The following is a 15,455-nucleotide window of genomic DNA, read 5'->3' as shown; positions in this document are numbered from 1 at the left end:
CGTCACGCTGCGGCCCCGGGACAGAGCTTGAGCCCACGCAGATGGCCCAGAAGTTCACACGGCTCGTAGGCGGCTGGGCACCTGCCACCTGCTCACGCCTTCCTCGGATCCCTGCTGGTCAGACGGGGAAGCTGAAGCAGCTGGTGACACCCTCAGGGGCCAGACGTCACAGCCCCTCCCCCACCCCACTGGCTCCCGCCTCCAGGAAGCCCTCCCTGATCCGCTCCCTCCCCGCCAGGATGCGAAGTCAGCCCTGGGCTATCTGGCACAGAGGCCTGCACGGAACAACAATCTGGGAAGGTTTGTAGGACTTTTTTCAAAACCCAACTTTTGGGGCGCCTGGGTGGCTCAGTGGGTTGGGCTGCTGCCTTCGGCTCGGGTCATGATCTCAGGGTCCTAGGATCGAGCCCCGCATCGGGCTCTCTGCTCCGCAGGGAGCCTGCTTCCCTTTCTCTCTCTGCCTGCTTGTGATCTCTGTCAAATAAATAAATATAATCTTAAAAAAAAAAAAAAAACCAACTTTTTGTTGGGTTGTGGCCTTCCAAGTCAGTGGCACTGCCAGCAGCTCTCGCTTCCTCCTCCCCAAGCTCAGACCGGCAGCAGCCTGGTGAGGGGGACGTGGGGAGGCGAGGGCCAGGGTCCAAGGCCAGGCTGCCCGGCAGCTTCCACTTCAGCTCCGTGAAGATGGCTCAGGGCACACCCCACCAGCAGCAGCCCCCCCGCCCCCTGCACCTGTCCCCAGCCCGACTCACAGCCTCAACAGGGGTGAGAAATGGTTGGAGGCCACTTGTTACAAAACAGGAAACCAGGACACACAAGTTTTTATGACTTTTATTAAATCCTTACAAAACAATACAAAATTCCGGCATGGACAGTCGGTGTCCGGAAGATGAGCTGGATCAGTTCACCTGGTGTGGCGCTTAAAGTGCTTGGATGTGTTCCCCCCACTTTTAAAAAAACTTTTTTTTTTTTGTCTTTTTTACACATCTTAACATTGAACGTGGCCGTTCCCCTCCCCCAGCGTGGGGTGGTCTGGGGGCCAGGCGCATTCACAGTAACGGTTCTGACAGCCCCTCAGCTCCCACGGTCCCTGTGACATGTGGCAGGCAGAGAAGTGGCTGTCCCACCTTTGGGAAGAAGGAACAAAGCTCCTCGCGGCTCGGCTTTCTAGAGTAAAACGGCCAAGGCGCCTGTGGCGGGTGGGGGCCTGCTTGTTTTTTACAAAAAGGCAGAATCCCCAGTTGCAAAATGTAGGATCACTGGTGGGCAAGAAACGGGGTGGGGCGGCCTCCCACGCCCCGAGGTCTTTGGAAAGGCCAGTCCACAGATCCGGGTGGGCGGGGGGGCTGGAGGGGCGGCAGTCCCCACCAGCCACGGGAGACTGCCACAGAAACGGCATCTGGGCCCCCCCACCCACGAGACCCCCCAACATTCAAGTATTCGAGAACAGGGAAGGAAGTCAACTGATGTCTGAAAAATTAACAGAACAGGACAAACTAGAAGCCGGAGGGCTTTCCAGGCCCTGGGCCGCTGTGGAGACCAGGCCAGACGCCGGGCCAGGCTGCTGGGCCTAGGGACCGCGGGGGGCCCTCCCCGGCGGGCAGCAGCGCGTGTGCGTAGAGAAGGGGAGCCTGTATTGCATAGTGTTTCCCGAGGAGGAGGAGGGGCATCGGTCTCCCCAGGCCTGCCAGACCCGACGTGTGAGCCCAGCGCCAAGGTGGGCAGAGGCGGGCACAGTGATTCCTGGTGCCCCGGAGGATGCCCCGGAGGATGCCGCGGCAGCAGCGGCCATTTTCCTGAAGGTGGGCGGGTCGAAACGCTGCCCTTGGGGGTGGAGGAGCTTCAGCAGGACCCCTGGGCGGGCCCTGGCTCTGCGGAGGAAGGGGGCTGATAGAGCTTCCACACCAGACCCCAAGGGCAACAGGGGGCGGGACATGGCCGCGGTCAGACTGAGCCCTGAGAAGGGGCACTCGGGTGCCCAGGGTGGGGGTCTCTGGAACCCCCACGTTGGCTGACGGGCGCCTGTCCAGCCCCTCCCACTTCCTCCGGCACCGCCATCCTGGGGGGGCAGCGGGTGCTCCCCCCACCCGGGGTCGGCTGCAGCTTAAGGTCAAGGTTTGAGAGAGCCCCGATTGTCAGTCCGAGGCGGGGGGTGGGTACAGCGGGCAGCCGTGGAGCCCACCTGCCCGCACCCAGGCCCCCTCCCGCCACAAGGGAGACCTGAGAAACCCCGCCCCACCCAGCCGCCAGGGTGTCTCTGGGGTGACGGGTAAGGAGCTGCTGGGTCACTGGGGGGAGGTGTGGGGCGGGCCCGTCCCTGAAATACTGTGCGGGCTGGGGAGGGGCGCGTTCCTGGGCCCCCAGCTCTGGAAGACGACGATCGCCTCCTCTCCTGAGTCGTGGCAGGGCGGGCGGGCGGGGACCTTTCACAGTACGGGCGAGCCTTGGGGCCGGGGCAGCAGGGACCCCCAAGCCCAGCCACACGCGGCCTCCCCTCTCCTCTCCCCGGCGCCTGCTTTGCTTTTAACACCTTTAAAGGGGGGGAGACATGGGGGTGGGCAGAAAAAAGGAGAAAAAACCCAACAGCAAAAACCTCACATAAAAAGACTCCCGGCTGAGCTCAGCGCCTCGGAGCCCAGCCAGAGAGGGCAGCCTGCGGGTCACCGGCTGGAAACAGCTTAAAAAACCTCTTCAGATTTGATGGGGCGGTGGGGGGAGGGGCGGGAGTGACCTATGTACAGGGGCGAGGGGTCACGCGTGGTCTCCCACCAGGACCACCGGGGCGGCGGACAGGCTGGCGCGCTGCCGCCGCTGGGCCAGCTTGCTCTGCGCGGGCGGGGACAGCTGCAGGCAGCGGGAGATGGCGCGGATGAGCACCGGCGGGCCCTGGCCCTCCTCCGCCGCCGCCGCGTCCTCCTCGCGCTGGGCCAGCTGCCGGTTCACCGCGATGGCCTCCGCGGCGAACGAGGTGAGCTCTTTGGCACAGCTGTTCCTGGGGAGGGGGCGGTCGCAGAGGTCGGCGGGGGGCTGCAGGCAGGCCCCAATCCCCTGGGCAGTACCCTGGGGGAGGGGCTGCAGCCTCCCACCGGGGCTCCGGCCGGCACCGGCACCGGCACCGGCACCGTCCCCAGCGGCACTCAGACGGCTCCCCAGCCCACGCACTTACAGAGAACTGCTTGTCTTTCTTGAACGCCCAACCTTAACCAACCCCCACTCAGTGCCCCCCCTCGGGACCCCCCCACAGCCTCACCTCTGCAGGACCATGGGTGTGGGCAGAGTGTTCTCCGGAGCGCACTGTGGGGACAGGACGGCCGGGGTTCAGGAGCAGCACCCAGGGGCGCCCCCGCGCCCAGCTGGCTGGGGCCAGGGGTCAAGGGGCGCACCTGCGGGAACTGAGCCAGGCCAAGGCGAGCGGGAGGGGGCGGAAGTCCAGCAGTGGCCCAGGGGACTGGCTCCCGCCCCCTCCCGTGTCCACTCCTGGGTCTCCTGACGTCCCGGAAGGGCACGGGTGCCTCTCCAGCGGCCAGCCCTGAGATGAGAGCCCCAGGCTTGGCTCCCTGGGGAGTCCCAGTGCAACTTCTATTTCTGGTTAAGACCCTTGCCCTTGTGCCCTCCTTGTCCTGGACTGGCAGCCAGGCTGGCTGACTGCGGGCCAGAAAACCAGCAGGCTCTCCCCAGCTGGGTGGGGACAGGGAGCTGAGCTGGGGGCTGGCAGGCTCTGCCAGAGACCTGGGTCCTGCCCGACCAGAAGAGGGCCCTGGTGCTTCTGGGGCACGAGGCCCAGCATTTCACCGAGTGGCACCGGCAATCCCAAGCCCTAGCTGGCAGCAACCGCTCCATCTCTGTGCTGTGCCCGGCCCAGACACGGGACAGAGCCCCGGACCCACGTGGTGGGCAGGAGCCACTGCGGCTCCCCAAGACTCCCGGACACTCACCCCAAGTCACTCCCCAGGCCCCCAGAGGCCGTGTGGAACAGGAGGCCCCCGTGGGGCCCACTCACCCCCTGCACCCAAGGGTGCTGCAGAACCTGGGCGGCGCTCAGCCTCTGCTTGGCGTCGCGGACAAGCAGCTTTGAGATGAGGTCTTTGGCAGCGAAGGAGATGTGGGCCCAGTCCTTCTCGGGAAACTCGTACTTGCCCTCCTGGATGCTCTCAAACAGCATGTTCTGTGGGGCAGGGGCCAAGGGAGCGAAGGGTCGGCTGCCGGGACCCGAGTTGGGCTCGCCGGCTTAGTGCTGAGCTCGGCCAGGGGCACCCCGGACACCAGCCGGCCTAACCCACGATCCGGACACGCCGAGGGGTGTGGCGGGTGCGGGGCCCCCGCGGGGCGCAGGGGGCAGGTGCGGGGCGCACGGGGCTCAGGGGGCGGCTGCGGGGCGCAGGGGGCGGGTGTGGGGCCCCCACGGGGCGCAGGAGGCGGCTGCGGGGCGCACGGGGCGCAGGGGGCGGCTGCGGGGCGCAGGGGGCGGGTGTGGGGCCCCCACGGGGCGCAGGGGGCGGCTGCGGGGCACACGGGGCGCAGGGGGCGGCTGCGGGACCCCCGCGCACCTGGCAGGCTGGGCAGGCCTCGCCGCGGTCCCAGCCGCAGTCGCTGCCGCAGTGGCCCACGAAGGGCGGGTAGCCGCTGAGCAGGATGTAGAGGATGACCCCCAGGCTCCAGAGGTCGCAGCGCTTGTCGTAGATGCTGGCTTCCTCACTGAAGGCCTCCACCACCTCGGGGGCCATGTACTCCGCCGAGCCGCACTGCGGGCGGGACCGGGCGTCAGGAGCCCGCGAGGGGGATGGGCGGCGGCGCCCAACGCCCCGCCCCGCCCCCAGCCTGGCCAATCAGAGGCGGGCTAGGATGCCCACCCCGCCCCTCCACCCAATCAACAGGTGGCAGGTGCTCGGCCCGCCCCACCACCCAATCAGCAGCCGGGAGCCAGCCCCGCCCCGCCCTCTTCCGCGGGGCCAATCAGCGGCTGTTGCTAGGCAAAAAGCCCCAGCTCAGCGGCGCTGGGCCCGCAGCACCTCGAGGTTATGCAACCGCAGCCCCGGAGCGGGTCTGGGCGCGCCCGTGGCTCACCGGGGTGAGCAGCTCCGGAGTGGAGATTGGGGAGCAGTCCCCGTTGAGTTTGATGCCGCTGCCCAGGTCAAAGTCGCAGATCTTGACGGGGGAGACCTGCGAGGGGTGGGCAGAGGCCCTGAGGCGGGGGTCCCGCACCACCCCTGCCCCGGCCGCAGGGGGCAGCTCCCCAGCGCCCTCACCTGGTTGGGGTGCTCACACAGGATGTTTTCCGGCTTTAGGTCCCGGTGGGCGATGCCTGCAGAGAGAACCAGGGCGAGTCCGCGGGAGCATTTTCTGGGAGTCCCGGGGCAGGTGGAGCGGGCGCCAGGCGGGCCGGCCGCCCCCGGGGACCACCCCACACACCTTTGTTGTGCAGGAAGTCCAGGGCACTGGCCACGTCCTGCACCACCACGCTGGCCTCCAGCTCGTTGAAGTGCCGCCGCTTGTGGATGTGGCTCAGGATGGAGCCTGGGGCCAGGCCGCAGCGGAGGGAGAGCGCACACCGTCACCGGGGCGCCTCCAGGCCACTGCCCAGCAGCTCCCGCTCCCCCCCACAGGGACACTCTGACTCTGGCCTCCTGGGGCCCAAAGTCTGGACAGCAAGTTCAGACGCCACAAGCCATGCACAGGAGGGGCGGCTCTGAGAAATCCTGCTGGTGGCCCAGCCCACAGCCCATTACAACCCAGCGGGAAGGGTCTCCCGGCCCCACGTACCGCCCCGCATCTTCTCAAACACCAGGTAGAAGCGATCCTCCTCCTCAAAGAACTCTATCAGCTCTAGAACATTCCTGGGGCACAGGGAGTTGGAGAGGCAGGAGAGGAGAAAGGCTTCCTGAGGCCCCTGTGCACCGACCCCTCCCCATCCCTGCCTGCCCCCAGGAGACCCTGCCTATAGGGACACACTGGACGCTGCTCCTGAAATGCTTGCTGGGGATGACGAGCTATTCAGGCCCATTCATCCACGGAGAGCTGGCTCTGGGCCCAGTGTGTGGCAAGGTGGGTCACATTACCTGTGTCCCTGGCACTGGTACAGTGTCTCCACCTCCCGGAAAACCCGACTCCGAATGTGGCCCGGCTGCTTCTCGATGATCTGGAAGGGGGAGGGGCAGGAGCCAGAGCAGCTGCGTCAGCCAGACCCTCCAAGGCCCACAGGGCCCCTACCCAAAATTCACCCTGTGCCATGCCTAGGACCCCGTTAGCTCTTAAATCTTAAGTTCTAAAAAACTGAGTTCTTCTGGGGCCCAGAATTCGCCCGTAGTCAGAACTATGGCGTCACCACAGCTTGGGGGGAGGGAGGGACAACATGTTTCCCAAGTGGCACCAGGAGAGAAACAAGCAAGCCAGAGAGAGAAGAGTTGAGCTGCGCCTTCTCCACTCCTGACCCCGCAGGCCTCGGGGGCATGTCTGGGGTCTGGGACTCCTACGGAATGCCCCTTCAGGGTGTCAAGGTCCCTGGAACTGGGCAGCCTCCCCTCCCTGACTAGGACACTGGGTGGCCACTGAGTGGGCTCCCAACCCACCCAGGAGACTGGAGGGGCCTTGGGGTGCCTGGCCACCGGCCATGCTGTCCCTGCCTGCCTCAGTGCCAAGTCTCACCTCCGGTTTCACGACTGTCTGGGCAGCTGCCTGGGGTCCCCCAGGCCGCCCAGATGGGCCCTCCTGCCAACGAGCAGGCACAGTCCCCTGGGACTCAGCCTCAAGAAGCCAGCTTCTGCCCCCAATCCCCTCAGGCACCCAGGAGCTCTGAGAACCGGAGGGTGCCCCAGCCATCTTCGCTCCCAGAAGCGGGGACAGAAGGTGTCTGCTGGCTCTTTCTGGGTAGCCCTGGCCCCCACTGGGGACCTCTCCCCAGGCTGGATCTCTGGCCCCCTCTCCCTGGGCCAGTGAGGCAGGTGAGGTCACCCCCCGGCCCAGAGTTCCCCGTCCGGCACACCTGCCTGGTGGGGGAGGAACACGGTGTGTCCCCCCCAGCTCATTCTTGCAGCAGGCAGGCGTGATGGCCACTTGCTGCCAGGGCCCAGCCCGTGCCCTGTGCCACCTGTCTGGTGACAAGCACCTGTGCCGAGAGGCAGAGCCACCAGATTCCAGGGCCTCCTGACACAGCGCCAGCAGCCACCTCCTCTGGAGGAGCTCTGGGCAGTCTGGCTAGGACCTGCCTTCGTGGAGGAAAACGTGAGCCCCGCATTTACGGGAGGCCCACACAGCAGCGTGAGAAAGCCGCAGTGCCCAACAGGGATAGGGAGCCAGGCTGCCCGGCAGGGTCCCGAGCAGGAAAGCCCCCAGTGCAGCAAGTGCTGGAGGCAAACCATCCAGTGCCCGCGGCGCCTGGTCCCCTGTCCTGGGCCGCCAGCCTCCTCAGACCCCACCCCACCCAGAGGCAGGGTCACCACGGATCACTGGAAAGATTCTCAGAACACAGGGTCACACTACCTGGCCAAGGAACACAAGTTTTCCAGACCACCTGGCCACACCGTGGGTCAGGGGCCACCCGGGAACACCCAAGAGGTCCTTCTGGGCCTGCCCTGGTTTCCCCATATGTTAAGCCTCCTCGGGCCCCAAGTAAAGCGTGGCCTTTTCATCTTTGTGACCAGCGTGAAGAGCCACTTGTCACTCCTGAGGAATGGCACGAGGGACCCAGCAGACAAGAGCCAGCTCTGACCGAAGCCCCCAGCCACCTAGTAGGGAGCTGGTGCTCGTGGTCACTTCCTGCCCAGCCTTGGGGGCTCAGGCCAGTCGGACCTAGATTCCCAGGGGTGGCCTGACTCACTGGCCCTAAGGCCATTTTTAGACACTAGTTTCCCCAGCTGCTGGCCCAGGGGCTCGAACGCCAGCTCCCTCCTCCCGCCACCCTCCGCCGGTGCCAGATCCCAGGCGCTGCGGGCAGAGGGGTGGGGGCCGCCCCGGCGCTGGCGCTCACCTTGACCGCGTACTCCTGGTTAGTGATGAGGTTGACACAGGTCTGCACTCGGGCGTGGGCGCCCTCCCCGAGCACGTCCTCCTGTAGCTGGTAGACGTCTATGGAGCGGGAGGGGGTCGTGAGAACTGCCCCAGGCCGGCCCCCATCTCGCTCCCCGCCCCGCCCCCGCTGGCGCCCACTCACCCTCGAACCTGCCCGAGAAGCTGTCGGTGGCCCGGCACCGCTTCTTCTTCTTGCCCCTCTTCTTGGCGTCCGGGATGTCGATGGGCTGGCTCGCGGGCATATCTGTACTGGGAGACCCGGAGGTGAGGCCCACCCTGCCCAGTAGGCAGCGGCCCCCCCGCGGCTCCCGGGGAAGCCCCCCTCCCTCTCGGGGCCTCACCAGGGCGGGCAGGGCGCTCCAGGCTGAAATCGGTCTCCCCGTGACGGGTCTGGTCTAAGGAGAAGGCCAGCTCAAAAGGATTCTGCCCCTGTAGGAGCAGGAGAGGCGAGAGCACTCAGGCCCCGCCCAGAGCGGCCCACCCTGTGTCCACATTCAAGGGGAACAAAGCCTGACTTTCCCGGACTGTGAGGAAATGGTCTCCACTCCCCCCACCACCGAGCCCAGGGCCCTTGGGGCGTCCAGGAAGGTGCGGTGTGGGGAGGGCCCGTGCGCGGGCAGAGGGCTGGGCGTGAGTCACCGTGGTGCCCAGGCCGCGCCTCACACCTTGGTTGTTCACCGCTGCAGAATGGGGACGAGCTCCGTAGCCCGGCTGGCCCCCGGCGCTGCCCGGGATCAGAGGCAGCAAGGCCGTCCGTGGGAGGGGCCGAGTCACCGGCTTCCAGGCGGGCTTCCCAGCAGGGGCGGCCCCGCCGCTTTCCCACGGCCTCCCACGCAAGGCCCTGGTCTTTCCGGTCTCAGTTTCCCTCTGCTGAACGGGCAGCCACTGCCCTCCTGGCCACATACTGCTCCCTCTGTGGCTCCACTGTCACCGGTCCCACAGGGTCACTCCCCCAGACTCTGCAGGCTCACAAAATGGGCCTCCAAGGCCTCGGGAGAGAGTGTCAACCCCGGCCACCCTCAGCCTGGCCCTGCCCAGGCCACAGCCGGCACCATCCTGTTTCACCCCCGGACAGAGCCCCTCACAGGCCCCCGCGCCCAGCCACGAGAGTGGCCCCGTGACAGAGAGGCCCACTCGAGGCTGCCCACCAGCCCCCATGACTGGGGAAGGAAGGCGCCTGGGGGTTGGTCCCGTATGCCCCACAGGACGGCTGGAACCACTCTCTGCAGAGCACACGGTCCAGGCTGAGGACAGACAGCCCCGGGCATGAGGTGTGCGGCCTTGGAGGCTGAGGCACAGCCAGGTTCCCTCAGGAGCTGCCTCTAACTCAGCTCCCCGCTCGCCAGCAGTCTAGGCGGCTGGGGCCTCGGGTGGGCATGGGGGCGCCTCTGCTGCACGCTACTGCTGCTGCTGCTGGGTGACCCGGGCCCGGCCACTGGCCCTCCCTGGGCCTCCTGACAAGTGGGGCCATTATCTGGCTGGTGGGTCATGCAGAGAAGAAAGTCCAGGGAAGCCCTAGAGAGACCCCGAGGGGCCCGGAGCTGGGCCAGATTCCTACAGACAGGACGCCCGGAAGCCAGGCCGGCAGCAGAGGGGGGAGGCGGAGGTCAGCGGGAGCGGCTGCAGAACGCGCAGGGGCCCCCGCAGCCTCCCCGCCCGCCCTGCAGATAGTTGCGAGGAGGCCCGGGCCGGCAGGGGAGTGGGGAGCGGGGAGACCTCCTGCCAGCCTGCTCAGGGCTCGTCCGCTGGCCCAGCCCGGCCCGCTGAGGGCTCCGGCCCCTGTGGGGAGGCAGGCGGACAGCAGGCTGGAGCGCCAGCAATCAGCTCACCGTAAGACTCCGCCCCAGGCGCCAGGTTACTCCTCGCACCGGGAAGGAGGGGCTCCAGGTAACCCCATGAAGGGGCGATAAGACAAGAGGCCCCCACTCAGCAGCCAACACCGTCACCCGCCAGCCACCTCACCTTGGGCCAGTGACCTCAGCCCCAGGCCCGACAGACATCTGTAGGGGACACGGAGGGACGGCGCGGGGCCCCGAGGTGCCTCCTGGGTCCCCTCGCCGCCCTCAGACGCCTGTCCCGGCCTCTTACATGGAGACCGCAAGAGTGACCAGGCCGCCCCCTGTCCTCATCACTGTGTGCTGGGGGGACCCAGGCCAAACCCCTGCTCTTTCCGGGTCTCCGATTTCCCAGCTTACAATGGGGGAAGTGTGTTGGGAGATGGCTGCCAGAAGCCTGTCCCTGCTGAGCTGCTGCTGGACAGTGAGGGGGAGGGAGCTGGCCCCAGCCCAAGAGAGCAACCTTAGCGTGCCGGGACAATCCTAGAGTAGCTGGGAGGGACACCTCGGAGCGGAGGCTCCCCGTCCAGTGTCCAGTGCTCCTCCCACCCCCTCCGCACTCCCGGTCGGTCGTCCCACCTGGGCGAAGCGATGTGGGCGGACTGGGCCGTGGGCGGGCCTCAGGCCAGCCTCAGGCCTCCAGTCAGCAGGCCTTGGCAGGAGGCAGCTGGAACCATCCGGAAAGTTCGAGTTTGCTTTGGCTGCGGTGCGGGCCCCTCACATGGACCCTGTCTCAGCTACTGGCCAACACCAGGAGGGGACAGACCACTGCCAGTGCTATCTCAGGTCCACCCCCCCAACTTCAGCCCAGCCCCGGACACCTGGATGTGCCAAGGCTATTGCTGCCCTGGGGTGTGGGGGGTAAGTGCACAGATGACAGGCGTGTGGGCAGGGGTGGGGCACGCTGGCCCGAGATGCTGGCTGGACAGGCCTGGGAGTTCTAACCCAAACAGTCTCAGCTCGCTCCTCCCACCCCGGTGCGCCGTGCGCCTGTGTACACACACACACACACACACACACATGCGTGCGCACGCCTGCACACACGCCCAGGTCCTGCCTTCTTTACAGGGCAACAGGTCCCTGCCCAAGGAGGCCCAGGGAAGCCATTACATAACGCGGCTGGCGGGGTGGGGCGGCCGTTGACATCACTGCGTCCCCTGAGCCAGCCCTGCGGGGCCCCAGCCCAGCACCTGCCCGCCCCCCCTCCCCAGACTTGCTCATCGGAGACCAGGACTCGGCGGCAGCCGCGGGGGCCACCGCAGAAACTTCCCGTTCCCACAGGAAATAGCACTTGGGCCTGGAGTGTCTGGGAGGGGCAGGGCTGGGGGGGGCAGCCAATCCGCTCCCCCGTTCGGCAGACCACCTAGGAGGGCTTTTGGGGACCTGCAGCCCCACCTCAGATCCCTGGAGGAAACACCCCACAGACCCACAGGCTGAGGGCGCAGACAGCTGGACTGCGGCCTGCTGGGCTCCCTGGCTGGGGTTTGCAGGGGACAAACAGCCAGGTGCCCCTAGGCTGCGGCCCCGGCCCCACTTGGGCTTCTTGGAGGAAACACCCCACAGTCCCCAAGGTGCTGGGGCCTGGCCTGTGGCCCACTGACCGCCCCCCACCACCAGTGCACACCCGGTTGGGGCAGCCCCAGACGCAGGGCGAAGGGCAGGCACGAGCCCCGGAGTTGGGGGGATCCTGGGGGGGGGCTACGCGCCCCCCACCGGCCACTGGACCGGTCCAGCCCCAGGCGACCCCAAGCCCCCCGGCCCTCACCTTGAACGAACGGTGGAAGCCCTGAAGTTCGGCTGTTTTCTTCTGCACCATCTTCTGTCCGGGCCCCGCCAGCGGGGGAGGGGACGGCGGGCCCGGGGGGGCGGCCCGTGGGCGGGGGGCGGCCGGGGAAGGGACCCTGCAGGCGGGAGCAGACAAAGGAGAGCGTGAGTGGCTGCGGCCAGAGCGCCGGGAGCCCGGGCCGCCGACGCTCCGCGGGGCCCGATCCCCGAGACCCGGTCGGGGCCGGGCCAGGGTCGCTGGGCCGCACTCACCGGGGTCGGGCTCGGGCCGGGGCCGGGGTCGGGGTCGGGGTCGGGCTCGGGGTCGGACTGCCGCCGCCGCCGCCGCCGCCCGAGACACGCAGCCCGGAGCCCGCTGCGCGGACCGCGCGGGGAACAGCGCCGCCACCGCCGCCACCACCGCGGACTCCTCCGCCTGGGCCGCAGCCGCCGCCGCCGCTGAGAGGAGCCGGGCGCGCCGCCCCGCCGCCGCCTTTATAGGCCAGGCTTCGCCCCGCCCCACACGCATGCCCCGCCCCCGCCCGCCCCTCCCACACGCGCTCGGCCGGGGCGGGGCCGGAGGGCCCTTCGGGCCCAGGGCGGCTGCGCACTCGGGCCGTGAGGGTGTCCGCGCGCCTGCGCGGTGAGGTGCGCGGGGCTTCGGGGGAAGGATCCGGGAGGGTTGCTGACCGTTGCCGGCAGGGGTGTGGGTGGTGGAGGGGCTGCCTGCGGCCCTGGAAGGCCCGTGGGTCCCTGGCGCCGAGCTGGAGCCGCGCTCTGCGCTGTGGCCCTACCCCCAGGAAGCCGGCCAGGGCTTGGGATACACGGACTGCTTTGGGCGACTTCCCTTTCCTAGAACAAATACATGGCTCTCTCTTGCAGCTTTCCAATGCCAGAACGTGCTGTGGCTCTGTCTTGATTGATCCCACAAGCTGCCATGACCCCCTGGTGCCTCTCCCTGATTCTGGATCTGGCTGTCCTGCTGGTGCACCCCAAAAGGCTTTGAGCCCCAGCTGCCTCCTCCAGGGAGCCCCCCAGTGGGTTGCCCTGTAGTTGGCCGAGAAAGGGAACCACTGGGATGGGGGCTGAGATCTATGAAAGACCTTCCCTCAGTCCTGCAAAGGAACGTTTCAGAGAGAGCAGGGGCCCAGAACTAAGAAAGAGCCCAAAGGGTGGGGGCAGCCAGGACGGGCGGTTTTTTGTTGCCCCCCAACCCCCGCCCTGACCGGGACTTGGGTAGAATCAGTCCTTCCTGAGCTAGGCCAGCTCCCTGTCCCCAAAGACTCTCCGTACCCTGGGCACACGGAAGTGCGTGTTTGTGGGCTGGACCAACCTCGCAGCCCTCCACGCTGCTTGTCGGACTAGAGGCTTTCTGCCTCCCCAGCCAGGCCCCACTGACGTGAAGCTGAATGGTCCCCTTCTAATGGGGCAGCCTCTATGTGCCCCCTGCCAAGACCACACCTGACCTCAGCCAGCAGTAGCCCCCCACCCCATCTCCGCCCCGTGCGCGTGTGTGTGTGTGTGTGTGTGTGTGTGTGTGGTCTCCAGGTGCCTGGGGTGGGGCGGTCAGACCTGCTTGCCTGGGAGAAGTCGCCTCATTCTTCCTCCCTCCTCTGCCAGCTGTTCCCTCCCACCCCTGCCCTCAGGCCAGGGCCCTCTCTCTGTGCCCTGCTGGGTCAGGTGGGTATGGAAGGGCCACTGTCCTTCCTCAGAAGCTCAACTCCAGGACAGCACAGATTTGTCCATGGGCCGTCTAGAGCCCAACACAGGGCCTGGGACACGGCAAGTGCTTCCTGAATACAGCTGAAAAGACTGGGTGTGTTTGAGTGTGTTTGCACATGTGTGTGCAAAGGGGTGTGTGTCTGTGTCTGCGTGTACAGGGGTTGAAGGGTGTTAACTTCTCACACACCAGGAGACTTCAAACAGCAGAAATTTCTGCTGTCCGATTCTGGAGACCAGGAGTCTGAAATCAAGGTCGAGGCGGGGCCACACCCTCCCGGAAGGTTCCCAGGGAGGATCCTTCCTGCTTCTCCCGGCTTCCCGGGCATCCGGGCGGCTGGCAGTCCTCGAGAGTGCCACAGTCCCTAGGCCCCCAGAGGCCTTGCCCGGGTCCCCGCCCCCGCCTTCAGGCAGCTGTCTGCTTGGCAACTCTGCCCTCACCCTTCCCATACAACCTCATCTTAATATTCATTAAGGCCCTCTGTCCAGATGCCACATTCACAGGTTCCAAGGGTTGGGTCCCGGGGACTGCGATTCAATCCACAGCAGTGAAGAAGGTCCACACCGCAGGCTGGGTGTTTAGCCATGTTCACCCTCCCGTGCGGACCTGCGGGGGTTGCCATTCACACGGACCTCGGGGAACAGACACGAACGAAGCCCTGCCCTTGGCCCGTCTTCCCAGGGGCAGCCAAGCTCAGGTCCTGGGGTCCTGATCCTGGAGCCTGGCTGGTGGGGGAGGGGGCAGGCTTGTCCCCAGCTCTGGGCGCTGTTCAGACAAGCGGCCTCACCCGCACAGCTGCTTCCTCCGCGGGCGCCGTGCTGTAGATGGGAAGAAGGGGCGGGAGTGCTGGCCCCTACCTCTGGGGTCTTTTTTTTTTTCTTTTTTTAAGATTTTATTTATTTATTTGACAGACAGAGATCACAAGTAGGCTGAAAGGCAGGCAGAGAGAGAGGAAGGGAAGCAGACTCCCCACTGAGCAGAGAGCCCAATATGGGGCTCGATCCCAGGACCCTGGGATCATGACCCGAGCTGAAGGCAGAGGCTTTAACCCACTGAGCCACCCAGGCGCCCCACCTCTGGGATCTTTCCCGCAGAGGCCCGCCCTAGGCACTAGTGACATAGGGGCTGATCACTCTCTGTGGGGGCCATCCTGGGCACTGTGGCCCCCACCCACCTGATGCACCAGCACCCCCAGTGATGACAACCACAAATGTCCCCGGGCCTCACCAGGTATTCCTGCGGGGGGGGGCAGGCTCACACACCCCAAGGGACCCCCTGCTTCTGCCCATCCAGTGAGCAGAGTCCTGTAACCCCCTGCCCTGTGGGACAGCAGATGGGGACCACGAGGGGAGCATACCCTTCTGTGAAAGCTGGCGGGGGTGGGGATCGCAGTGTGCACAGGGCCTGTCCCCACGGGAGGGGCTGTGTGTGATGGGCACATGGGCACGGGCTTCTGTGCACAGCTCGAGGAGCGCACATGTGTATGTCCGTTGCTGATAGCGGGGTGCCCAGTTAGTCCACACACATCCCCTGAGCAGGTCAGGGCCGACCCCCACCCCCAACCGAGGGTTCTTTTTTTTTTTTTAAAGATTTTATTTATTTATTTGACAGACAGAGATCACAAGTAGGCAGAGAGGCAGGCAGAGAGAGAGAGAGAGAAGCAGGCTCCCTGCTGAGCAGAGAGCCCGATGCGGGACTCGATCCCAGGACCCTGAGATCATGACCTGAGTCGAAGGCAGCGGCCTAACCCACTGAGCCACCCAGGCACCCCCAACCGAGGGTTCTGAGACCCCAGGTCTGAGCCCCAGGTCTGACCCTGGGACAGGGGCCTGTGAGTGCCTGACTTGCGCTGAACAAGGAGAGGGAGCCAGGCCCACCCCAGCCTGGCCTGCTCTAGGGGCGATGGGGGCTGCCAGTGGGAATGGGGAAGTGGAGGGACCTCTGGGCCCAGCCTGCAGGCTCGCAGACCCAAGCCCCGTCCTGCTGCAGGCCAGCCGCAGACCCAGCCAGCCAGTCTTCCTCCTCCAGGAAGGCCCTGTTCCTAGGCCAAGCTCCCAGAAGTGCTGGGTGCCCAGGGGCCAGGGAGGGAAAGGGGGCCCGGGGTATCTGCCGGCTACCCTGCCCACCTCTCC

At 66.4% G+C, this 15,455-nt stretch overlaps 1 protein-coding gene across 1 annotated transcript; it reads right to left on the bottom strand.

Annotated features, from left to right (window-relative positions):
- Window positions 1–815: 815 nt before the first annotated feature.
- MKNK2 (MAPK interacting serine/threonine kinase 2) lies at window positions 816–12,058 on the bottom strand. Its single transcript, XM_045087381.1, has 15 exons — window positions 11,929–12,058; window positions 11,877–11,898; window positions 11,605–11,740; window positions 8,346–8,433; window positions 8,147–8,248; window positions 7,964–8,061; window positions 6,057–6,136; window positions 5,761–5,834; window positions 5,410–5,514; window positions 5,247–5,302; window positions 5,065–5,160; window positions 4,548–4,742; window positions 4,001–4,165; window positions 3,251–3,294; window positions 816–2,992 (listed from the first exon to the last, which is right to left on the bottom strand). Exons 3-15 carry the CDS (start codon window positions 11,653–11,655, stop codon window positions 2,752–2,754), a joined length of 1,395 nt encoding a protein of 464 aa, XP_044943316.1. The 5' UTR covers window positions 11,656–11,740; window positions 11,877–11,898; window positions 11,929–12,058; the 3' UTR covers window positions 816–2,751.
- Between the last annotated feature and the right edge of the window lie 3,397 nt (window positions 12,059–15,455).

The sequence above is a fragment of the Mustela putorius genome, unplaced genomic scaffold (genome assembly GCF_011764305.1).
Source record: "Mustela putorius furo isolate JIRA1106 unplaced genomic scaffold, ASM1176430v1.1 tig00000095_pilon_pilon_pilon, whole genome shotgun sequence".
In the NCBI taxonomy this organism is placed as follows: domain Eukaryota; kingdom Metazoa; phylum Chordata; class Mammalia; order Carnivora; family Mustelidae; genus Mustela; species Mustela putorius.
Note: the sequence above shows the minus strand (reverse complement) of the source record. Positions and strands in the feature narration are given on the sequence as shown.